Source organism: Microcaecilia unicolor, chromosome 9, assembly GCF_901765095.1.
Source record: "Microcaecilia unicolor chromosome 9, aMicUni1.1, whole genome shotgun sequence".
NCBI lineage: Eukaryota > Metazoa > Chordata > Amphibia > Gymnophiona > Siphonopidae > Microcaecilia > Microcaecilia unicolor.
The window spans coordinates 78,609,669-78,636,021 of NC_044039.1; the positions used below are offsets into that span (position 1 = coordinate 78,609,669).

The 26,353-nt window shown below is 43.0% G+C and overlaps 1 protein-coding gene across 1 annotated transcript in view; it reads right to left on the reverse strand.

Annotated features, from left to right (window-relative positions):
* The window catches only part of PARVB (parvin beta), a 318,556-nt gene that overhangs the window by 146,030 nt on the left and 146,173 nt on the right, over positions 1 to 26,353 (reverse strand). Inside the window, 2 exon segments of the mRNA XM_030214982.1 lie at positions 4,124 to 4,182; positions 25,114 to 25,229. Coding sequence (XP_030070842.1) covers positions 4,124 to 4,182; positions 25,114 to 25,229 — 175 coding nt within the window.

Genomic DNA, 26,353 nt, shown 5'->3' on the forward strand with positions numbered 1-26,353 from the left:
AGTCCTTGTCTGTTTGTGTCTTTAGTGGCTGCTCTGCAGCTTCCAGTCCTGTCTCTTGTCAGTATTTGTTCCCTGTTTTAGTGGCTGCTTGCAGCTTTCAGTTCTGTCCTTTAGCTTATCCTTTCCCTGCCTTGCTGCCCCTGTATATTCCTTTCACCTCTGACCCTCCATCCCTGTTCAGCCTAGTTTGGATCCTGTTCCTGCCCTATCCCATAAGTCCTTCTGGCCGCCTGCAGCCAGGGGCTCAACTCCTGGTGAAAGGTGGCCATGTGCAGGTGAAGCCTAACTCTTTATCAGAGTTCTGCCTTGTATCTGGTGTGGGGTGGTTTTGCCCAAGGGCTCACAAACCTAGTTCCTGCTTTGAAGACGTAACATTACACCTGGTTTCAGCTGCGGAAATTGGCGCTACATGCTATTCTATAAAGAGCACTCAACCCAGAGTGCCCTTTTTTAAAATAGCCTTGGGTGCCAATTATTATCCGGCGCCTAAATTTGGGTACCATTTACTTAATCTGGTACAAAGGGGGAGATTCCATATATGGCACCTGAAAAAAGCGTATTCTCTAAATTATGCCTACATTTTATAGAATAGGCATAAATTTCCATGCAGTATATAGAATATGCCAAGTTCTTGTCCACACGACCAAATTTAGTAGCGGCCATTTATACCACATTTTACTTGGTGTAAATCCTGAAGCCTAAATTAGGCGCAGAGCAGGTGTATTCTATAAAAATGCGCATAGATTGTAGAAATGCCAATGCCCCGCTCATGGCCACACCACCTTTTCAACTATGCAATCTAGAATTTAGGCGCACCAAGTTATAGAATACACTTAGCAAGTTCTGCACGGAAATCTCAATTAATGCCAATTAGTACTGCTAATTGCTTAACATCCAATTAACAGTGCTGATTAGCTAGTTAAACAATTAAGTTATGCACATTGCTATTGAATATGCTTCGATTTCCATGCGGAATTTAAGGCGCCATATATAGAATCCAGGGGGGAAATGAATGCACACATTCAAAAGATAGAGAAGGAAGGGATAATTCTCTCTCTCAAATATTTGTGCTCCCCTTCCCTCAGTGTAGAAGTTATGGCCCTCCTCCTACTGTATCCTGAAATAACAGACTGTAAACATCTTTAATCCAAAATGCACACACACAGAGGCCAGTGGAAGAGAAGTGCAGGAGACTTTGTGAAGAGCGTAGCACAGGTTTGGCTCACAATTTTCTGCACTAGAATGGCTGATCTATGAAGAAATAATTTAATTTGAAAGAAAACTGTGCACAAAGACATTGGTGTAGAACTAATTAAAGTCTAATAATGCTAAATATTAGCCTCAAATGTAAAGAAGTGCACAGATAAGTTGAATGCCGGGTGCACAGTTTTCTAACACTGGGGCTTTACCACGTAATCCAAAGAAGAGTAAAAAGTTAGCTCTTTCTTCTGTGGCTATCGCTAGCCAGAATTTCAGGCCTGCTTCCTCTCTTTTCTTCAGGTATGAAGTACCCACAACCTTGTCTTTTCATGTTAATTTGTACAGCGCTGCGTAAGTCTAGTAGCGCTATAGAAATGTTTAATAGTAGTAGTAGGGATGGGTCAATGAAGCAAAATGGCAAGGGGGATGAGGGGCTGAAGTGTTCAGTATCACTGAATACAGGGTTAAGTGTGAGGTGCCATAGCTGTGAAATGAAGAGCACAGCGCTTGACTGCAGTAATTTAAATACTATACCAATAATATTTATGTCTAGATTAGCATTCCAGATAGTCACAAGAACATAATGTATGCACATGCAACTCTGACTGCCAATACAATTATTTTGATTCTGCTAATGCACGCCTGTGTATGCAGTTTTTCATAGTGACTGGTGTGTTCTTCTGTGCTTAAACACATTTTTCCTGTGCAAATTATTCTGTTACACCATTGGGCACTAAATTTATTTTTCACATGTGAGTTAGGAATCCGTGCACTGAGCTTAAGAATCCAGTCCATGGCCCTACTTATTAAAAGGTAGGTTTATTTTAAGAAGTTATACAAGTACCCGTTAAATGCGCTCAGCAGAGTTTCATCTCACCATTCACTTGCAGAGGTTTTTTTTGTGTGTTTCTGAAAGTCCAATAATGACTGTTTCATGTTTTCCCAATCCCCAGACAGCTAAAAAAAAGCCAAGATTAAAGCACCCATGCAATAACTTTGCATGCCAGCTATCTGAAGATCACTTAGTATTCTCAAAAATAACAAAAGGCAATTTAGTTTCAGACATGTCTCACTGCCTCCTTTACTGAAGCATGCAATGGTAGTTAATAAACTTGAGACTGTCAATCAAACCAAGGGCCCAAGTCCTCTTATAAGTAATGAAGTTTTCTGGCAGGGTTTTTGTAGCGAAACTGAACTGTTAATCATGTCATTGCCCCTTCTGAAGCAGTAGAGTATAAAAGACTTTTCAAACAAAAGAAAATGTTGATTTCTTGAGGGGGGGCATTTTAATTTAACAGCATGAACTAGGTTTCCAAAAACTGCATTTCTTAAACCACTGCTTCATAAATCCATTCTGTCATCCAAAATATATCTGGTGTTCAGGATCCACCCCATATACACGTCAACTTGGTTCTGAAACCAAATACATGTAATTATAATCTCAAATATTTATTATAGGACTCAAAGTAGGAAATACTGTTTTAATGAAGGCTACACCCAGGATCTCTATTCCATGAGATGTAATGAGATTAACCCTATGCAGACTGAAATGTCACTTCAAGGAAAGTCTTACAAAGTTTTTTAAAGTGGCAGTGGCTTGTGAACAGTGAATTCATGTAGATCTTACCTCTTTGGGTTTAGGTAATAGATAAATGATATCTCTACTGTCCCATGATCCCAGTAGTCATTTTTGTAATTATTAAGAAAAACCTTGAAATCAGGTTGAATAAGGCTCTCTGGCCAGTTCTCAATCTTCCAGAACCCCATTTCCTCCTATCTCAGGAGCAGTCTCTGCATCTCTGAAGAGACACCTGGGTAAGGGAAGGACCCAGGCAGTAATGTCAACAGGATGGAAGGAGTTTACTTATGTACTTCACAATCCATCCATCCCAAACCTGTAATGGAACAATCCAAACTGCAAAAACCAGGACAGACTGGAACAGAGGTTCACTGAAAAGCAAAAACTGGGATCATGAACAGAACTTTGTGATGTTTTGCCTATTTGTAGTAGTTTGAAAATGTCTTTCTGATGCACTATTGACATATAGGGGCCTGTTAGGCTGCCGTCTTCTCTGTAGAGCAACTGTGCAGATAGAAGCTCTCTAGCAACAACAAGATGCAGCACAGCAACAACTTACATAAAGCTACTGAAAACTGGTTTTAAAAAGGATTCATGGAACATATCTGACTGTCAATCACAATGGAAGGAAGCAGCTGCTACGTGTTTTACTTCAGTTTCTGATACAACAGCAAAGCACAATGAACATCAAGCCAAGGCTGGACACACACTACATAAAGTTTTCAGCTGCTGTGTGTGCCCGACTTAAAACATAAAATCTGTTCAGCATTGAGGTATTGTGTGTAGCATCTGGCTCTATAGTACTAGATTATAACACTAAGTTTCTATTCATCCAACTGGTTAAAAGGGACACTAACGGAATGCCACTAAAGACTTTCTGGTTCTTTTTGCCCTTATGTGCTTGGTTACTGGATACTTTTTTTTTTTTTTAATTCCATTACAGCTTCTGGCTATTTGTTTAGAATTGGAAAACAGAACAGAGGTCGATTCCCACTTCAGGCACAGGCAGCTCCTTGTGACTCTGGGCAAGTCACTTAACCCTCCATTGCCCCATGTAAGCCGCATTGAGTCTGCCATGAGTGGGAAAGCGCGGGGTACAAATGTAACAAAAAAAAAAGTGATCTGACTTCAGAGTATCTTCTGCAATACAAACATTCACAGAATTTACTGACATCAACTTTTTCAAGCTGGGAAAACAAAATCAGGAAGCCACAAAAATAATCTTTAAAGTAACTCTGGGAACACCACCTTTATCTGAGAAATACATGCAATGCTTTTTCAAGGTTAACCTGAATCTTTCTCACCAACTTCTCTTACAGAGAAGAGCAAGAGCTTCCTGCTTACTCTGTTGTGGTTGTGAGCTCCTCGGTCACGTGTGTCGTCTGAAGCAGGCCTTCCCGTTTCTGAAAAACCAAGAACTAAGCTCAGTGCTAAAAGTACACCAAAGACCAAGCTGAGAGCTGAAGAAACTCATTTTTTAAATCTTGAGGAAAAGCTGATCCCATGGCAATGAACTCTTAAGCATGATATAGTGGGCTTTTTCTAACAGGAATGTTTAGAACTAGGAGGAATACTATGTCACAGTGTCCTTTAGTTTTTAAATAATCATATCTAACTGCTACATAGTTGGGCAGTTTCAGCATGCCTAGGTTGTATTTTTAATATATGTGCAGTCAATATTGGACTACCCCGTAACACAACATATGTAAAATATTGTGAACCACTGTGCTAGTATTTCCAAACAGTGGTATATTAAATTGCTAATAAACTGTAAACTGTCTGTAACTATAACCCTGGAAATCTTATACAACATAGCATAGGGCTCAACAAATTCCAGGCGCAGGGTTGCCATAACCACTAGAACGTTTCTTCTGGCACCTGGTATTTTCATGGTTCTTTTTTTATTTAAAGGTATTCTCCGGCAATTGCCACCAGAGCAAGGGCTTCTTCCTCCTACATCACACAGCTCTATGAATATCTGAGCCTTGCAGTGCAGGAACGCTCATGCTGGTCTCGTGAGACTTGACAACACAAGACCTTTGTGAGAGTTTCTGCACCACACAATTCAAACTCACCCAGAGCCACGCAGTGTGAAGAGGAAGAAGCTTCTCCACTCCATCAATGAGCATCAGCTGCAAGGAAAGAATACCTTTTTTTTACTTTTTAACGGAGAATATGTCTATGCTCCAGCAGTGGCCATAGATATCCAGGTGGGGAATGGGAAGGCTGACTGGCTTGGAGGGGGTAGGGTCTAGAGGCAGACTGGTTTCTGGATTGGGGAGGGGATGGGGCTGCCTGGCTTGCAAAGGTTAGGAGAGAGGATGAGGAGCTGGGGGATTAACTTGGTCAATTGGAGGGGTGGCTGACTGCCTCACAAAGGCACCAATAGAAGCTGAGCAGGTGGCTGGACAGCTGGAGGTAAATGGGGTAGGGGAGAAAGCTGACTAGTTTGCTGAGTGACAAGCAGCAGCTGACTGCTTTCTTGGGTGATGAAAGATGGCTGGGGGTGAGGGATTCACTAGCTTGCTGGGTGGTGAGGTTTAGTGGGGTAGGAGCTGGGTGTGACCAATTTTAATGAGGAGGTTGTGGGAAGAGAGTGAGACTGGCTGACTAGAGAGTATGGAGTAAGTGTGCGAGCTCTAGACTAGGTGATAACAAGTTTGGTGGGGAGAGACAGCAAGCATGAAGCCGGGTGATGACAGAGTTAAGGAGGAGAGAATTAATATGACACTCAGAACAACACGGTAGTGAGGGGAGAGAGTGAGACTGGGTAATGATAGGGTGGGGGGAGTGAGGCGGCTGGTTGTGGCCTGCGGGTATATGCATTAAGGGCCTGATTTACTATGGTTTTTTTCACTTTGGATATGGAATGGAAAAACAAATGGTATTAGTAAATCAAGCCCTAAAGGAGTTGCAGTAGATTTCAGAAGAGATCTCTACCACACCTCCCCCCCCCCCTCCCCGACTGCTGGCTCCTACATCTGAAAGAAATTTGTTAAAACCTGTCTTAGCATAATGACCTTTGTAGATTTGTACCATTAAGTGTATCTGAATGCAAACATAATAATAATAAATTAACCTTTTATATATAAACTTTTTTTTTTAAAGTCCAAAAAGGATCAAGGGACATCTGAACCAAAGTTGGAAGTAATTATCTGTACAAAACAAAAATACTCCTAACTTAACTGAGGGAATTTTCCTTTGAGGCTTATATTCAGTGCCACTCCTTCTACCCTCACTCCCTCAGAATCACGTGTATCAATCTGTGATGTGCTCAACTCCAGCAAGTCCCATCTGATAGAACAATTGACCCAGAGGCCCTCCACTACAGAGGTGCCAACACAGAAGAGCTATGGGGGCTGGATCATTTCTGGCTTTTAAAAATGATTTAACTTTTAACTGTCAAACTTTTGGTATCTCACCACATATACAGGGCCACTGGGGGAGAGGGGGGCAAGGGAGCAAACTTCCCTGGGCCCAGTCTCCAAGGAGGGCCCAACGCCAGGCCTTCAGAGGGTGTTGACAATCACCATGGAATACAGGAACAAACTTTTACCACCCTGCGGGAATGGCAAAAGTTTTGTTCCAGCAGTAAAAAAAAAATCTCTTCCTCCCCTCAGGTCCCCCTATAGACCCTGCAGCTGGCAGCGATTCACAGTCAAAAGGCCTTCCTTCTGCTGCGTCCCAACCTGTCTACTGTAACTTCCTGTTTTAAGCGTCAAAACAGGAAGCTTGTAGTAGAGAGAGTGAAGCGCGGCGAAAGAAAGCAACAGAGACAGCCTCTGACTGTAAATCGCTGGCGGCGGCAGAAGCTGTAGGTAAGACCAGCGGGGAGGAGGAAGGGAGGGTAGAAAAGCAGCAGTAGCTGGGGGTGAGAGCAGCGGGTGGTGGGCAGTGGATAGGCCCTAGAGAATTTTTGCCTCAGACCCAGCTTTATCTCTCGGCAGTCCTGCACATATAAACACTTTTCTATATAATTGTATAACTGACAAGATTTAAGCTATCATTTACACACAAACCATAAAAGAATATGACAGTAAAAACTGAATGGGAGGAAAAACCCTCAGAACCTCACCTTCATCTGTTAGTGATACGATTTAGTGGATTTTTATGATCTTACAGGTATTTAAAAAAAAAAAAAAACCTCTAAAATCAAACTCTATGCAATGCATCAAATTACTGGTGTAACCCGGGTATCACCTCTGGCTTAGCTATACCCCGGGATCCCTCTCCTCCTTGCCACCGGGGACCGGGGTCATACAAACAGATACGCTGGTTGCCACATACACACAGCTCCCACCGGAGAGATCACATGAGCTGGGGTGGGCCAGGGCCAGAATACTCTGGTAGGCCGGAGGGTACTCTCTCTTTAGGCACTCACTCCTGAAGAAAAAGCCAGCAGTCATGTTTGAACCAAAACAGGAACTTGCTTTACTAACAGGAACTCAAACACAGTTCATAACAGTTAATTCAGTCTTAACATTTCAGGGATCCTTCTATCAGCACAGTTTTAACCTAGTCTCCAATGATACCAGTGTGTTTTTCCACATTCACATTTCAGTCTTTCGACCAAACAATATAAAAGGGATGTTGCATAGGGTGATTTTCTCCTCTTGATAAATTTCAGTCCACACACAAGTAAGTACACACAGAACCTTTTGTCTCACATCCCTCTTCAATGCAATGGAAGCAAGGTACTTGATATTATCTTCAGAGTCAACTTTCCATTCTCAAATTTAAGTCTAGGGATTAGATATGTGGTTATCTCCACACTAAATCCCCCTTGTGGTATTCTCTCTGGCCTGGGTACAGTGACAGTAAGGGCCCCGCTCTTTCAGTTTAAGAATGGTTGAATATCTGCCATTCAAAAATACAATTTTGTATGTCCTATCACTGTATGCCGTTATCCTTCTTAGATGTGATGATCTACAAGCAAGAGACTGCTATAGTTACTACAGTATTTAGGAAAGCCGCTGACAAACACCTTCCTGCATTTTTCTAGTAACCATCCTCTTGCACTAAGACAATTTCCGATTTCTCTATTTTTGAGGTTCAGGTGGGTCTGTTCAGATACGAAGGAATTCAAGTCGCAAGCTTGAGGTTTCAAAGAACGTTTTTAGGAAAGGGGTTACCCTAATAAAGTTATTCAAAGTGCCTACAAAATGGGTAGGTTCATGATCCGTGAGCTTCTATTTAATAAATGTTTGAATGAGAAAGATCGAAAAGCAGTTACATGTGTGTTCCACTATACTCCGGCCATTGAGAAATGTGTACATATATTGAGAAAACATTGGAACATCCTTACTACTCAACCTGCTTTCTCTGAAGTTGATTTGAAGATTGCCTTCAGAAAACATAGGAACCTCAAGGAAATATTGAGTCCTTCCAATACTGACATCTGCCAAAAGGGCAGAATGATGACATCAGGACAAATACAGAATGTGAACACTGTCAAATCTGTGACATTACTTTGGAGACTGAGAAGTAGTTTGTAGATCCTATTTCCTTGCAGAACATTCACAGCATAACATGTGACACTCATTTTGTTATCTATGCAATCATAGGCCCGTGTCCTAAAGTATATGTTAGACAAAATAGGCATTCTTCATATGACAGAGCACAAAAGCTGTTTGAAGAATGAGCATAAGCAAGTTCCTATAGTGGAATATTGTTTCGTGTTTTCAACACACGTTTTCTGTTTAACATTGATGTTCTCCAGATCATATTCCTGAAAGTTTTCCTGATTGTTCCAAGCAGTTACAATGTGAGCAAAACTGGATCTTCAAGTTAAAAACAGAATTGTGAGGTTTAAATCAAAAACTTGAATGGAGATCTTTTTTTTTATCCATGTGATGTATTTTTGGATATGACATCAATAATTTCAGTTTATAAAGGATAGCGTCTAGCGGCCATATTGGGAGCCAAGTAACACTGCAAATGCAGTAGCGCGTGTGGTTTATTGGCAAGTACTATTACATAAGTACATAAGTATTGCCATACTGGGACAGACCAGAGGTCCATCAAGCCCAGTATCCTGTTTCCAACAGTGGCCAATCCAGGTCACAAATACCTGGCAAGATCCCAGAAAAGCTCAATACATTTTATGATGGTTATCCCAGAAATAAGCAGTAGATTTTCCCAAGTCAATTTAATAATGGTCTATGGACATTTCCTTTAGGCAGTGGCGTAGCCAGAAGGCAATTTTTGGGTGGGCCAACAGGTTGGATGGGTGGGCACTAGAGTTGCCAACTTTTTTGAAAGAGAAAAAACAGCAACCTGATGCATCCATGCTCTGTCCCTACCCCTCTCCCCATAACTTCAATGAGGGTTGCAGGGCAGGCTTCAGTGGCTGCAGGCCAATTGAGAGCTAAGGGAAGTACAATAGACTGCACTATTCAGCCCCATTGAGCCATGGTCCTCCAACAAATATATGGTATTGAAGCCAAACACATTCTGCATCAAGAGAACCTCCTGGCCCTCCACCAACAATGGCTATAGAGCACAGCAAGGACAATTCTCCATAAAACTCATCATACAAAGAAATTTTGTTTTCTAGTGTAATCTCAATTACAGACATATTATAAATTAACTTAAAAAAATCTATAAAACAAAAAGTCACTCAGAACCTAGAGCAAATCTACCATGCCAACACTAACTTCCAAAAACAAAGATCCTACCTATGAAAAAGAAATGCCTTAAATATTATAGTAGCGCCCAAAAATACAAATACATTTATCAGGAAAGCTGAACAAGCCAAATTACTACAGAATGCTACATGGAAACTTCATGCTAACAGAATACCTCAGTCACACACACAAGACACAAATGCAAAATACAGAATAAGTGACCACAAACTCTAGAAATATAAATTAAACGGAAACCCCAAGAAACTAGACCTTGCATGTAGTACAACACTAGAGAAACAAGAAAGAAAGGCATTTGCTCCTGTGCAAAATATAAAGATGGCACTTGCCAGGGATGGTGTTAGGGATTGCAACTAGGGCGATTGTGCTTGGTTCCTTGGCCAGAGAAAGCCTGCATGCTGGAAGCTGAAGGCGCAGCCTGGTAATGGACTTTGGGGTCCTTTCCTAGATTTCTGTCCTGGACCCCAGCCATGTTTAACATCAACTTTGGCAAGATGTACATTCCAAATCCAACATATTATATTCACAACATTGACAATAAATAATATTTTTATACCTTTTGTTGTCTGGTCATTTTTTCTCAAATCATATTGGTCCCAGTCTCTGGTTTCTGCTTCCCTCTTTCTTCTCTTAACTCACTTGCCAGGGTCTCCTATTTGACATTTCTTCTTTCTTCATGTCCATCATCCATCTTCCATCTCTGTTTTCCTATATTTCCTTGTCCAATATCTCTCCTGTGTTCATATCCCCTCATCCATCATCATTCCTCTGTTCACCTATGCACCCCATGCCCAGCATATCCCTTCTGTGTTCCTATTCTCCCCCTTGTCTGGTATCTCTCTCCCCCCCCTCTGTGTCCATATACCCCCCTCTCCAGTGTCCAGCATTTTATCTCTAATCCATATCCCTGTCCCCCCCCCCCTTGTCAGGCATTACCCCTCTGTGCCCATGTGCCATCCCCACACAGCATCTCACATTTGTGTCCCTGTCCCCATGCTCCCACCTAATGCCCATCATCTCCCTTCTGTATACTTACCTATGTCCCCTTTCTCCCTTCTCCACACCATTGTGTCCCTCTCCTCTCTGATCCCATCCCCCAACCAGCTTCTCTTCCGATCTTTCCTTCCCCTTATGCATCTGGCTCTTTTTCCATGCACCTCTCCTCTTCCCTCCAACCTCCCCTCTGCAAATCCCAAACCTCTCCCCTTCCCTCTGCAAATCCCAAACCTCTCCCCTTCCCTCCAACCTCCCCTCTGCAAATCCCAAACCTCTCCCCTTCCCTCCAACCTCCCCTCTGCAAATCCCAAACTCCTCCCCTTCCCTCCAACCTCCCCTCTGCAAATCCCAAACCTCTCCCCTTCCTTCCAGCCTCCCCTCTGCAAATCCCAAACCTCTCCCCTTCCCTCCAACCTCCCCTCTGCAAATCCCAAACTTCTCCCCTTCCCTCCAACCCTCTGCCCCTCTGCAAATCCCAAACTTCTCCCTTCCCTCTGCAAATCCCAAACTTCTCCCCTTCCCTCCAACCCTCTGCCCCTGGCAAGTCCAGCACCCTTCTGTTCCCTTCCCAGCCTCCCCTTACTGGCCCAGCACCCCACTGACTTCCTCACCCTCTCCCACCCCTGCCGCAGCGCTTCATTTAATTCTGTCCGCACTGCTGTAAATGCACAGTCTCCCACCCCCCACGGCAGCGCTTACAGTTTGCTACGGCGCTGACAGCAACTCTACAGATGCGGCACCGATGTCCGACGTCCTGCTCCGGGGCCTTCCGCGTCCCGCCTCCGTAAACCGGAAGTTACATCAGCGCGGCAGAGGGAAGGCCCCGGAGCAGGACGTCGGACCCGCATCTGTAGAGTTGCTGTCAGTGCCGTAGCAAACTGTAAGCGCAGGGGTGGGAGACTGTGACAGCAGCGCCCACAGAATTAAATGAAGCGCTGCAGCAGGGGTGGGAGTCAGGAGAGGGTAAGGATCTGCTTCTGGGCGGGCCTGAAGCTAAACTGGGTGGGCCTGGGCCCATCCAGGTCCACCCGTAGCTATGCCACTGCCTTTAGGAAGTCGTCCAGACCCTTTTTAAATCCCGCAAAGCTAACCGCTTCTACCAAATTCTCTGGCAATGAATTCCAGAATTTAATTACATGTTGAATGAAGAAAAAATTTCTCCGATTTGTATTAAATTTACTACTTTGTAGCTTCGTCGCATGCCCCCTTGTCCTAGTATTTTTGGAAAGAGTAAACAAACAATTCACATCTACCTGTTCACTCATTATTTTATGTTTAAGTCTTTTTTATTGACATAAAGATCAATAACATAAGTGTAACATTTCACCGTTAATAAATGCCAATACAATACAATAGACAACATCCAATCTTTCATATGTCATCAATGAACTTTCTCTTTCATCCCCACTGCCCTCAACGCCCCCCCCCCCCCCCCCACACCGTTGTATAAGTAAGTTGCTTAGTGATACATTCCAAACTTCAGGATATCTACGTTTATCTAAATCCAAATTCGACACCCACAATATCATATAGTCAAACATGTTATCCATCCCTCCCTCCCTATCCCCCTCCCCCTTGACCTGCCGCCTAGTTACCCTTTTTGAACTCATTATTTTATAGACCTCTATCATATCTCCCCTCAGCCGTCTCTTCTCCAAGCTGAAGAGCCCTAGACGCTTCAGCCTTTCCTCATTGGGAAGTCATCCCATCCCCTTTATCATTTTCGTCGCCCTTCTCTGTACATTTTCTAATTCCACTATATCTTTTTTTGAGATGCGGCAACCAGAATTGAACACAATATTCGAGGTGCGGTCGCACAATGGAGCGATACAAAGGCATTATAACATTTATAAATATGTTAAAAAGCAGCGGTCCCAGCACAGACCCCTGGGAAACCCCACTAACTACCCTTCTCCATTGAGAATACTGACCATTTAACCCTATTCTCTGTTTTCTATCTTTTAACCAGTTTTTAATCCACAATAGAACACTACCTCCTATCCCATGACTCTCCAATTTCCTCTGGATTCTTTCATGAGGTACTTTGTCAAATGCCTTCTGAAAATCCAGATACACAATATCAACTGGCTCACCTTTATCCACATGTTTGTTCACCCCTTCAAAGAAATGTAGTAGATTGGTGAGGCAAGATTTCCCTTCACTAAATCCATGTTGACTTTGTCTCATTAATCCATGCTTTTGAATATGCTCTGTAATTTTGTTCTTAATAATAGTCTCTACCAGTTTACCTGGCACCGACGTCAGCCTCACCGGTCTATAATTTCCCGGATCTCCTCTGGAACCTTTTTTAAAAATCGGCGTTACATTGGCCACCCTCCAGTCTTCCGGTACCACACTCGATTTTAAGGATAAATTACATATTTCTAACAATAGCTCTGCAAGCTCATTTTTCAGTTCTATCAGTACTCTGGGATGAATACCATCCGGTCCAGGAGATTTGCTACTCTTCAGTTTGTAGAACTGCCCCATTACATCCTCCAGGTTTACAGAGAATTCATTAAGTTTCTCCGACTCGTCAGCTTCGAATACCATTTCCAGCATCGGTATCACTCCCAAATCTTCCTCAGTGAAGACCGAAGCAAAGAATTAATTTAATCTCTCCACTACGGCTTTGTCTTCCCTGATCACCCCTTTTACTCCTTGGCTTTGGAACATGACAAAGCATGACTATTAAGACTATTTTTGTAATTATGAAAAAAATTTATGAATTAACTGGACGTGGCGGATATGGAAAAGAAGAAGACTGTGAAACAATAGTCAAGGCAAGAGATGATTAAGACATGAATCAATAAACTAGAGGTCACTAGACTACTGCAATTCTCTGTACAGTGGAATTACTGACTCTTTGTTGAAAAATTACAATTTACATTTCTTTGATGGAGTGAATAACATATTCACATTCAAAAACTGGATAGAAACTGGAACAACAAATGAGATGATCAAACTTGCTCACAACACAAATTTCTTCAAAGTTGTTAAATCGCAAGAACATTGTAAAAAAACTGCAAGAGGAACTTATGAGATTGAGAAAATGCTCATCCAATGTTACGTCTGTGCTCACCTTGCCCTCTGGTGGCCAGAACCAGTGGCTGCTATGAACTGCTATAGACTGTCTTGCTGTTCCTGCCCGTTCCAGACTTTAGCCCAGTCCAGTCCGGATCTTCCAGGCTGCCAGACTTACTCTTATTTGTCCCTGATCAGCACCCGTAGCTACCTGGTGATTGCTGCAGCTAAAGCCTCAGCTGCTGCTGGGCTTATTAGCCATTCTGAAATCTCTCTGCTTGCCTTTGCATTGCGTCTAAGGCCCTGGTATGTTGGTGCTTTTGCACTTCAGTCTGAGTTTGCTTCCTTGCTCTAGTTCTTGCCTGAAGTCTTGCCTGTTCTAGTTAGTCTATGTTTAGTTTAGGGTATTGCTTGTTTACTATATTGCTTGTTTCCCAGTCTTGTGTCTTGTTTGTATGTCTTTGTCTAGTTCTGGGTTTATCTGTATTTGTTCCCTGCGTCAGTGGCTGCGTGCAGCTTTCAGTTCAGTCTTCTGTCTAGCTGTGGTTATTCCCTGTTTCAGTGGCTGCTCGCAGTTTTCAGTCCTGTCCTTTAGCCTATCCTTTCCCTGCCTTGCTGTCCTTGTGCTGCCTAGCTGCTATCCAGTCCTGCCCTGTCCAGTAAGTCCTGCCGGCCACCTGAAGCCTGGAGCTCAACTCTTGGTGAAAGGTGGCCAGGTGCAGGTGAAGCCTAACTGTTTGTCAGAGATCTGCCCTGTCTCTAGCATGGGGTGGTTTTGCCTGCCACTGCCGCTCCTCGGTAGTGGTTCAAAGGGCTCACAAACTAGTTTCCTGCTTGTAAACATGACATCCAAATGGCAGATGACATTTAATATGAGTCCAAAGTGATGCATGTAGGGAAAAGGAACCCAAATTATAGCTACATGATACAAGGTTCCATATTAGGAGTCAACATCCAGGAGAAGGATCTAGGTGTTATCATTGATGATACATTGAAATCTTGTGCTCAGTGTGCAGCAGCAGCTAAGAAAGCAAATACTGTAGAATGTTAGAAATTATCAGGAAACGTATGGAGAACAAAACTGAGAATATTATGCCTTTGTATTGTTCCATGGTGCAACTGCACCTTGAATACTGTGTGCAATTCTGGTCACTGCACCTAAAAAAAGATATAGCAGATTTAGAAAAGGTACAGAGATAGATAACCAAAATGATAAATGGGATGGGATGCCTTCCCTATGAAAAAAGGCTAAAGAGGCTGGGGCTCTTCATCCTGGAGAAGAGATGGCTGAGGGGAGATATGATAGAGGTCTATAAAACCCTAAGTGGAGTGGAAAGGGTAGATGTGAATCGTTTGCTTACTCTTTCCAAAAATACAAGAACCAGGGGGCACACAATGAAGTAACTAGGCAGTACATGTAAAACAAATCAGAGAAAATATTTCATCACTCAATGTGTAATTAAGCTGTGGAATTTGCTACCAGAGAATATAGTAAAAGCAGTTAGTATATAGCAGGGTTTAAAAAAGGTTTGGACAGATTCCTAAAATAAAAGTCCATAAACCATTAAGGTGGACTTGGGAAAATCCACGGCTTATTCCTGAGATAAGCAGCATAAAATCTGTTTTACTTTTCTGGGATCTTGCCACGTACTTGTAAATCCCAATAAATAAACCAACCAACCTGTATTGGTCATTGGTGGAAACAGGATACTGGGCTTGATGGACCTTCAGTCTGACCCAGTATAATGATTCTATGTTTCGAAAATCTCTGAAAACATTCTTCTTCAACAAGGCCTACAATGAAAACCTATAACCTCACTAAGTCCACTCAATTTTGAATGCACACCCTCTATAACTACCTTAACAACTCTCTTTCTTCTTCCCTCTCCCCTTCCTAATCGCCACACATAACTAACTGTATCTGATATCCAGCTATGACAATGTTATCAAATCTATGTAAGCCACATTGAGCCTGCAAATAGGTGGGGGAATGTGGGATACAAATGCAATAAATAATAATAATTATATGTAACTTCCTACTACTCCTCTTTCTGAATCCCCCACCCCCCACACAGTTACCTTCAAACTTAGTTTAGTTCTAGAGGTCACTGGCAGAGATTCACACACTGCCTGCTGACGGCCCCTCTAGAACCCTCTCTCTGATGCAATCTGCCCCATCGGAAACAGAAAGTTATATCAGAGAAGGTAAGACATGTCAGAGGAACAGCTCTGGGGCTACAGGCAGCATATGTAAATAGCTGCCACTGCTGGTGACCTCTAGAAGTAAAAGGGGGGGGGAGAGACTTGTGAGGAGGAGTTACCAGATCATGAGCAGGGAGAAGAGAGGATGGTAGGGGTGTGGAAGAACAGGTGCTAGACAGCAAGAAGGAAGGACGGAGAGATGCCAGACCAGAGGTGGGTGGGAGAGAAAGATGCTGGACAACGGAAAGGAAGAGAGCAGAAAAGATGTTGGACCACAGAGGGTGGGGGAAAGGAGAGAGAAGAAATGCTGAACAGGAAGGAGAGGGGAAAATGGAAATAAGGGGAGGGAAAAGACTGGGGGATTCTGGAAATGAAGTGGGAAAGAGTGGGGAGATGCTGACTATAGGAGGAGGAGGGGAAGGGTAGAAAAGGGGGAGATGCTGACTAGAGAGGAAAAGGGGAAAGAGAGTGGGATATGCTGACTACGGGGGAAAGGAGCAAAAGAAGAGAGAAGAGGGAGAATCGGCACTGTTGGAGGGAGAAAAGAGAGAGGACAGGGAGATGCAAGGTTACAAATGTGGAGGGAGAGAGAGATAGGATATGGGGGAATGCTGGACTTGATAATAAATTTGTTATAAATGCAAACTTTCATATTAATTTTCAAAAAATTAATAAAGGAAGGCAGGAGGCGGTTGGGGATTCACATTGGGACAGCGGCATGGAGAAAGTTCGCCTAGGGCATCAGATACCATTGATTCAGCCCTGATTACTATAATACAATGCATGTGGGCATAGCTCAGAAATAGCTCTGGGTGCAGCAGTTAATACAGAATGCTACAGCAAAACTTTATTAATGGCATTCCAAAAATTCATCATATCTCATCCTGTCTTCAAAGCTTGCGTTGGTTGCCCATTCAATATGAACTAAAATTTAAAATGTTTCTAATCCACAAGGCCCTACATAATGAAACATCATTTTATCTATCATGGGTACTATGGATTTAGAGATCTGTTAGGGCTCTGAGATCAGAGGCAATTTTGTGGATGATCATTCCAGCATTATCAAAGATACACTTTACAGAATCAAGAACGGCAGCTTTTCACTTGCAGGGCCACTTGAATGAAAGAAGCTGCCAGCTGATATTATACTGCTCCAGACACAGAGCTCTTTAAGAAGTGGTTAAAGGCGTATCCGTTTCTTCAAGCTTATGGTACAATATGATGTTTATGTTTACATTCTGTATGTCAGATATTTTGGCCTGAATTTTTTTTGTGTGTATAGTCCTTTATAGAGTTGTATTTGTGCTTTGATTACATATGTAGAGCTGTACTCCACCTAAGATATATTTGAAATATATGTACAATAAATAAATAAATAAAAATGTAAAATGTATCAGCTTTAAGAGCTTCAAGAACATTTAAATTCGTATTGGGATTGCTGAATCAGATTCCCATCCAACAAGCAAAAACAATAGCTGTCACAACTTTGTATTTCTTTTTTTTTTTTTTACAGGTTTATGAACTATATACATTTTATTGGCAGTCTGCTGAAATCAGTTTTTCAAGGTCCTAACCAGACTGCTCCTTATGCACACTGCCTAGCAGGAACATGTTCTGTAACAGCAACTGTAGTGAGGCTGCTCTTAGAAAGTGCTCATAATGTTAACCACACTGCCATCTCATGGGCACTTGTTGAAAAACAGTTGATCCACACAAGGAGAAATGCAATACACTGAGGGGCATTTTCGAAAGAAACGTCTAAGCTGGAATTTGGACGTCTTTGTAGAACATCCAAATTCGGAGGCAGGGAAAAAGGTTATTTTCGAAAAAAGATGGACGTCCATCTTTGTGTTCGAAAATACCTTGGACATCCTTGGATTTGGACGCCTTGGATTTTCAGCAGTTTTCAAAACCAAAGACGTCCAAGTCTAAAACGTCCAAATTCAAGCCACTTGGACGTGCCAGGATAGCAATCGGGCACCCTAGGGGACACTGCAGTGGACTTCATAAACTGCTCCCAGGTACACAGCTCCCTTACCTTGTCTGTTGAGCCCCCCCCCCCCCCCGAAAACTCATTACCCCCAACTGTACACCACTACAATTGCCCTTACAGGTGAAGGGGGGCACCTATATGTGGGTACAGAGGGTTTTGGTGGATTTTGGATGGCTCACTGTTTCTTCCACAAACGTAACAGGTAGGGGGGTATGGGCCTGGGTCCGCCTGTCTGAAGTGTACTGCAGTACCCACTAAAACTGCTCTAGGGACCTGCATGCGCTGTCATGGACCTGAGTATGACATCTGAGGCTGGCAAGTAATATTTTTAATCATGTTTTTTGAGGGTGGGAGGGGGTTAGTGACCACTGGGGGAGTAACGGGAGGTCATTCCAAGTTACTCGCTTTAACGTCGTCCTTTAATCTCCAACTATGCTCCACCTCCCCCACTCATCAAAATGGTCACTGTCTTGATCTCATCTTCTCCTCCAACTGTTCACCTTCTAGTTTCCTTGCCTCTGATCATCCCTCCTCTGATCACCATCTTATAACTTTCACACTTCAATCTCATCCCTCCCAGTCCCGTCCTATCCTATCTAATTTATCTAGGAATCTTCACGATATTGACCCTTCATCTCTATCCTCCCATGTTTCAAACCTCCTCTCTACTGTGGCACCATCCACGTCTGTCAACGAGGCTGTTTCTTCTTACAACAATACTCTATCCTCTGCCTTAGACACTCTTGCACCTTTAATGACCCGCCTGTAAGGCGTACAAAACCCCAACCTTGGCTGACTTCTAATATCCGCTACCTACGTTCCTGTACCCGCTCCGCCGAACGCCTCTGGCGGAAATCTCGGGCCCTTGCTGATTTCTTACACTTTAAGTTCATGCTGACCTCCTTCCAATCTGCTCTTTTACGTGCCAAACAGGATTATTATATCCAACTGACCAACTCTCTTGGCTCTAATCCTTGACTTCTCTTCACCACATTGAACTCTCTCCTCAAGGTGCCCCCTCCCCCAACTCCCCCTTCATTATCTCCTCAGACCCTTGCTGAATTCTTTCACAACAAGGTTCAAAAGATAAACCTTGCTTTCTCTACCTCACCAGCTCTCCCTCCACTAGTCCGTTCCCCTCTCTCTCCTTCCCCTCATTCCCTTTCCTCCTTTCCTGAAGTTACTATTGAGGAAACTACACTTCTCCTTTCTTCCTCAAAATGTACCACCTGTTCCTCTGATCCCATTCCCACCCACCTTCTTAATGCCATCTCTCCTACTCTTATTCCTTTTATCTGTCACATTCTCAACCTCTCACTTTCCACTGCGACTGTCCCTGCTGCCTTTAAACATGCTGTGGTCACTCCTCTCCTTAAGAAGCCTTCACTTGACCCTACTTGTCCCTCTAATTACCGACCCATCTCCCTCCTTCCTTTTCTCTCCAAATTACTTGAGCGTGCTGTTCACCGCCGCTGCCTTGATTTTCTCTCCTCACATGCTAGTCTTGACCCATTACAATCTGGTTTTCACCCTCTCCACTCAACCAAAACTGCGCTTACTAAAGTCTCCAATGACCTATTACTGGCTAAATCCAGAGGTCAATATTCCATCCTCATTCTTCTTGATCTTTCCGCTGCTTTTGACACTGTCGATCACAGCATACTTCTCGATACCCTGTCCTCACTTGGATTCCAGGCTCTGTCCTTTCCTGGTTCTCTTCCTACCTCTCCCTCCGCACCTTTAGTGTTCACTCTGGTGGATCCTCTTCTACTTCTATCCCTCTGCCTGTCGGTGTACCTCAGGGTTCTGTTCTTGGTCCCCTCCTCTTTTCTATCTACACTTCTTCCCTTGGTTCATTAATCTCATCCCATGGCTTTTCCTACCATCTCTATGCTGATGACTCCCAAATCTACCTTTCTACCCCTGATATCTCACCTTGCATCCAAACCAAAGTTTCAGCGTGCTTGTCTGACATTGCTGCCCGGATGTCTCAACGCCATCTGAAATTAAATATGACCAAAACCGAGCTTCTCATTTTCCCCCCCAAACCCACCTCCCCGCTCCCCCCGTTTTCTATTTCTGTTGATGGCTCTCTCATTCTCCCTGTCTCCTCAGCTCGAAACCTTGGGGTCATCTTTGACTCTTCTCTCTCCTTCTCTGCTCATATCCAGCAGACCGCCAAGACCTGTCGTTTCTTTCTTTACAACATCCGTAAAATCCGCCCCTTTCTTTCCGAGCACTCTACCAAAACCCTCATCCACACCCTTGTCACCTCTCGTTTAGACTACTGCAATCTGCTTCTTGCTGGCCTCCCACTTAGTCACCTCTCCCCTCTCCAGTCGGTTCAAAACTCTGCTGCCCGTCTCATCTTCCGCCAGGGTCGCTTTACTCATACAACCCCTCTCCTCAAGACCCTTCACTGGCTCCCTATCCGTTTTCGCATCCTGTTCAAACTTCTTCTACTAACCTATAAATGTATTCACTCTGCTGCTCCCCAGTATCTCTCCACACTCGTCCTTCCCTACACCCCTTCCCGTGCACTCCGCTCCATGGATAAATCCTTCTTATCTGTTCCCTTCTCCACTACTGCCAACTCCAGACTTCGCGCCTTCTGTCTCGCTGCACCCTACGCCTGGAATAAACTTCCTGAGCCCCTACGTCTTGCCCCATCCTTGGCCACCTTTAAATCTAGACTGAAAGCCCACCTCTTTAACATTGCTTTTGACTCGTAACCACTTGTAACCACTCGCCTCCACCTACCCTCCTCTCTTCCTTCCCGTTCACATTAATTGATTTGATTTGCTTACTTTATTTATTTTTTGTCTATTAGATTGTAAGCTCTTTGAGCAGGGACTGTCTTTCTTCTATGTTTGTGCAGCGCTGCGTATGCCTTGTAGCGCTATAGAAATGCTAAATAGTAGTAGTAGTAGTAGGTCATCCCCGATTCCCTCCAGTGGTCATCTGGTCATTTCAGGCACCTTTTTGTGCCTTATTCGTAATAAAAACAGGTCTAGGTGAAAACATCCAAGTTTTAGTCCTGAACGTCTTTGCTTTTTTTCCATTATAGCTCAAAGACGTCCTAGGAACGCCCAAGTCCCGCCTCGACCACACCTCCGATACGCCCCCTTGAGATTTGGATGTCCTTGCGACAGACTTCTGAGAAAGACGTCCAAAATCGTGTTTCGATTATACCGATTTAGACGTCTTCGAAAATGAGCCTGATAGTCAAACAAGTTGAAGCGTGCACCTCTAAATATTGCAAAAAAGTATGATTCAGTGCATGAATGAATAAGTTAGTGAGTGGGCTGCTGCATGTGTGTGTGAGTGAGCATTTGGTTAAAGCGGGATATAAATGTAAATAAATAAATAACTGCATGGGCAGTAACTTTATGTGAGGGGGGCGATGACTGTTAGTACAACAGACCTTCCCTCCCCTTTCTTCCTCTCCCCCCTCTTCTCACACACTCTACCTACCCATCTCCTCTCACACTCACTTTGCTTCTCTTCCTTATCTTTTCACAAACCTATCACCCCCAATTATACCACCGTGGGCCCACATTGTCATCTTCCTCTTCTGTCAATGGGGATTAGGAACCCCATCATCACATCATCAGTGTAGAACCGCTGTGGGACTGGGTATTTAATTGCCGATGATGAGGTTTTGAGAAACCCAACAGCATTACGGCCGGAGTAATGCTGCTGCAGCCATGTGTAGCTTCCTTCTTTCTCAGTGGGGTTTAGGAAACACTCCAGCACTTCAAGTTGACTTACGTCATACATGTGCATGAAAACAAATGCATATGGAAGGACAGACATTGTAAAACAGGTGCTATCTTACAGTCTTCTTCCATGTTTGATAATTGCATTGTATTTCTCCATGTATTTGCGAACACTGTGCCAGGGTTACACAGACCCATGCAAAACATGAATATGCAAAACACCTGTCTTGTTAACTCTGAAATCAAACCGTCCGATATTCAAACTAATTTAAGTTGGCAAAGGTTCCTGCCTGCTTAAATCGCTTGTCACTGCCTACCCCAACCCCTGATATTCAGTGGTACTAAAACGGGCTATGCCGTTGAATATCACCTGCCACTGCCAAAAAAAATTGGGCAGGTTAGAAGCGGTGCAGGGGGCGGTGTTAGGGAGGAGCCCAAGGTTATACCGGTGCCAGTAGTATTCGGTGTCGGCACCTACATAGCAAAGCGGTCTAATTTAGGACAGCTCAAAAGTTGTCCTAAATTGGGCCTCTTAGTTATGTGGGTGCTGGCACTGAATATCGGCCGGCACCCATGTAACCTGTTGTAGTTTTTAAAAAGTCCTTGTTCCCCTTCTTGGTTTCATGACAAAACCCTCTGGTTTTGATCCCCCACCCCATTTGGTACCGGTAGCCACATGGGGCAGGAGTGAGAGGGCTTTGCTCCTGCTCTCAATGCCCCCACTGGACCACTGGGGAGCAAATGTAGGCCCAGGGGGACCAACCTAGACTGCAGGGGAGGGAGGGTCTTCTTCATGGCACAGGCTAGGGGGAGGAGGTGGGAAGCAGAAGGGTTTTGTTGGGGGCTGAGAGGGGGACCGGGGGGCATTTTTTAAGCTACAAAAAGTTATGCAGGTCCCAGCCAACATCCAGCTGGGGCCTGCATAACTTTTTTTTTTTTTTTTAAGTTTTTTAATTATTGACTTTTTAATTGTGAACCGCTGTGACCTATGTTTAGAAAAGACGGTATTTCAGGCTTTTTAATAAACATAAGGTTTGGCAGCCACCTGCCCGCCCAATATTAGCCCCAGATATTTAGTGCCGGTGCCCAGACATAGCCTGGCACTGAACATCGGGGGCTAACATAAACGGCGACAATTAGTGTTTAAAAAAAACACTGACCACTGCCGGCTAAATAGCGGTCGGAAACAGTTTAATGGTCAAAATCCCCCTTTCCCTTCACTGACTAGCTAAATTTTATTTGGATATTATAGTGCACGTGAAATTTACACAGATAAAAAGCATTTACATCTTTCCCGGGGTTACTGTTAAGAGTCAGAAAAATCAGGAAAGGTTTTCTTAAACACTGCCCTAGAGCTTTGACTCTGCGGATAAATTTCTTTTTAAACTTTTCTAAGATGTGTTTTATTAAATTTAGGTTTCAACGATTTTTATTGATGACTGATCAAAACAAAGGAAATTGTACAATCTTCCAACAATGTATCTAACATATTCCAATAACATCACACTGATCATTTCCATACATTACAAAATGCCATCAAGTTTTAACTGATATATCCCCCTTCCCATACTCCCTCCCACTTCCCAACTATAGATCAGAGATGTAATTTTAAACTTTAAATCGACCTCCCACCCATACTTCCTGTACCCTCCCAATTTAAAAAAATGGGGGGGGGGGGGGGGGGGGAACCCGGTAGACACCGCAAAAAAAAAACATCTCCCCCACCAAAGGCATCCTACTTAAATACATTCAAAATCAGGCTTCGAGCCCTATGAAGGAGCGACTGAATATATACTTCCCAAGTAGCCAGAAATATTTTCCTCCCTCTAGGGGAGCCCTGGGCCTGTTTCTGTTCTAGTAACATTAATGTGTGCAACCTATTTCTCCAGGCCCAATAAGAAGGCTCAGTTTCTCCCACCCATGTCCCCAATATAAAACGCTTACCCAATACTGCTGCTTTCCGAAGAAGAGTTCTATTGTGATTAGCGATATGAAAAGCTTCATATTTGTCTAATAGCAGCCCCTCAGGTGTGAATGACAGAGAGCGTCCCCAAAGCCCTTCAAAATAACACAAAATGGCCCTCCAAAATAGCCGAATCTTTGAGTATCCCCAAAAAGCATGATAAAAAGAATTATTATCTCAATTGCATGTCAAGCAAACCGGTGTTCCCACTCCCCCACTCTTAAATACTTGCTCCTGAGTAAAATACGCCCTGTGTAAAGTCCGATACTGGCATTCTCATAATTCCGTGCTCACTGATATTTCAAATATCTGCTTAATTAACTGATTATAGTCTAAAGCACAAACTTGCAAACCTATATCCCCACTCCATCTAGAGATCAGACCTGCTAGAAGAAAGACACTACAGTTCTCTGTGAACAGAAGAAACTGACAAATTACCATCTTGAAATTTCCCCCAAAAATGTAAATGACTACCCAAAGAGAAGACTAAGCCGTGGACATCTAATGACTATGTGTTTTATTAAATTTAAAGGATTGGATAATTATGTACAAGAGTTGGTTACTAATGCGCGCAAGTCAAGAGAGCAGTGGGGTCTCACTGCTAAGAATTTTAGCTTCATTATGCATGTAAAGCTTTTTCCTTGCAAATTACTATATATATCTGTTCCATATTTCCACTTGAGTGACTTTAAGGTTGTATGTTTCGTAATTTCTGTTTTTATTTCTGACTGCTGGTAAGCCATTTCTTTTGCATTTTGAAAAAGTGTGTTTTTTGCTTATGTACCTTGTTTAACGGTTATGTAACTACACTGGCTCCCACTCAAAGAACGCATCACATTTAAACTCTGTACTTTAGTCCATAAAATCATCCATGGTGACGCCCCAGCCTACATGTCAGACCTAATAGAACTTCCACCCAGGAACGCAAAAAAATCTTCTCGCACTTTCCTCAACCTTCATCCACCAAATTGCAAAGGCCTGAAATACAAATTAATGCACGCATCTACCTTCTCCTATATGAGCACGCAGCTCTGGAACGCTCTGCCACGCAACCTGAGAACTGTCTATGAACTGACAAACTTCCGCAAACTATTGAAAACCTATCTCTTCGACAAGATATACAACAAAGAGCAACACATGTAACTGTATAACCTCTGACTTATCCAGAAATGTTTAATACTATCTGTTGCTTTATTACTATCATTTAATCCAAAACTCTCTGTTAATAATAAATGTATGTTCCCCTCTATTTCCCATATCCACGAAGAATTGTAAGCCACTTTGAGCCCGCAAAAAAGTTGGGATAATGTGGGATACAAATGCAATAAATAAATAAATGATTTTGGAAATTAAGTTTAAATACACAGAAAGCAATCTAAAAATTAACAAAATAAAATAAGTGAATCAATGATGATTTGCGCCACAACCATTATCTCAAAGGAACATAATGTTCGTATGGTGTGTGCTGCAGTATACTCTGATGATCCCCTTCTAAAAAAATTGCACTCATCTATATTGATATGGTGAAGTCCTGACATGATAAATACTGCTTGTGGATGTGAAACTATTTACAAGTAATTCTGGGCTTCATATATTCCTATGGGCATCTCTAGCGTTTAGCACACGCTAATCATTATTGCGCACTAAAACCACTAGCATGCCTTTATAAATGACCCCCTGAGTAACATATAACTATTTGCTATTCTCTTTCACCTAGACCCTCAAAAGCAGCCAGAAAAAATAACTTTAAAAACATCCTTTGTGACCTAATAGTAAATATCCATTTTACTTACCTTTACAACCACCACCTGCACTGAGACATGCTCAGGGAGCCTAATGGGAGCCCGGAAATGCATAGTCAATGCTACCAAAAGATGGAGGATGGCAACTAAATTCTTCCCATGGATTGCTTAAAAAAGAAGATGCAAATCAACTGGCATTAGAACAAGGTCAGGAATAACTCAGCTTATCAAGAAATACAGTTACTGCCAAAACAAAATGATGGTATTGTCTAAGATCTTAAATTTTAACATAAAACAACTAAAGACCTTAATTTTCCCTAAACTGATTAAATTAATTTCTGACTGGGATTGGCCTTTAAACCTCTCCTGCTGAAGGAGAAAGAATCAATGTGTTATCCTACCTTGCTGCATTGAGTTCTGGTGTGATCATTATTATTTTGAACTGTGGACTTTGTTGCTTAGACTGGAAACTAATGTGATGCAGTTTAGGAAACAACTGAAAACATATCTGTTTGATCATGTATATGGTGTTAATGTACGAATGCTGTTTATATAGGATTTGGAGTGGTTACTTGTACATTTTTTTAATCATTTATGATTTGATGTTTTATTATGAAAATATTATTTTATTGTGATATAATCTGCTGAGATTGACAACAGAATAGATACTGGATCAAATAGTTAAATAAAACTATGGGCTCTGTTTACTAAGCCATGCTAAGGGCGCGCTAGCGTTTTTAGCACACGCTAAACGCTAAGTTGCCTATAGGAATATATGGGTGAATCTAGCGTTTAGTGTGTGCTAATTTTAGCGCTCACTAAAAACGCAAGCATATTTTAGTAAACAGGGCCCTAAGTGTTGTAACTGGGTAAAATATGTTGCCAAGTCTATCATGTGCCATATAAATACAACCAGGTCAATATTCAGCTGGGGGAAGTCAGTGTTTTTTTTAAAGAGCTGACTGCCACCGACTACAATAGACCCAGATATTCAGGGGCCTCTTTACAGAGCGGTGGTAAGCCCAACGCAAGCTTACTGCTCACTCTTCCAGGACTACCGCCGTCCCAATGCGGCTGCTGGCGGTAGTCCTGCCCCAAGTGCACACCATTTCTGGGGGAAAAACAAAACCCCTGGAAATGGCTTGTGCAACGGTAACCTGGCAGTAATTGGGCATCACCGCATGCTGCATGACAGCCTTTATCACCACCTCAATGGGTGGCGGTAGGGACTCCCCATCGCATGGTCATGTGGTAAGAATTCTCTTACCACATGGCCATGTGTGCCTGGGGT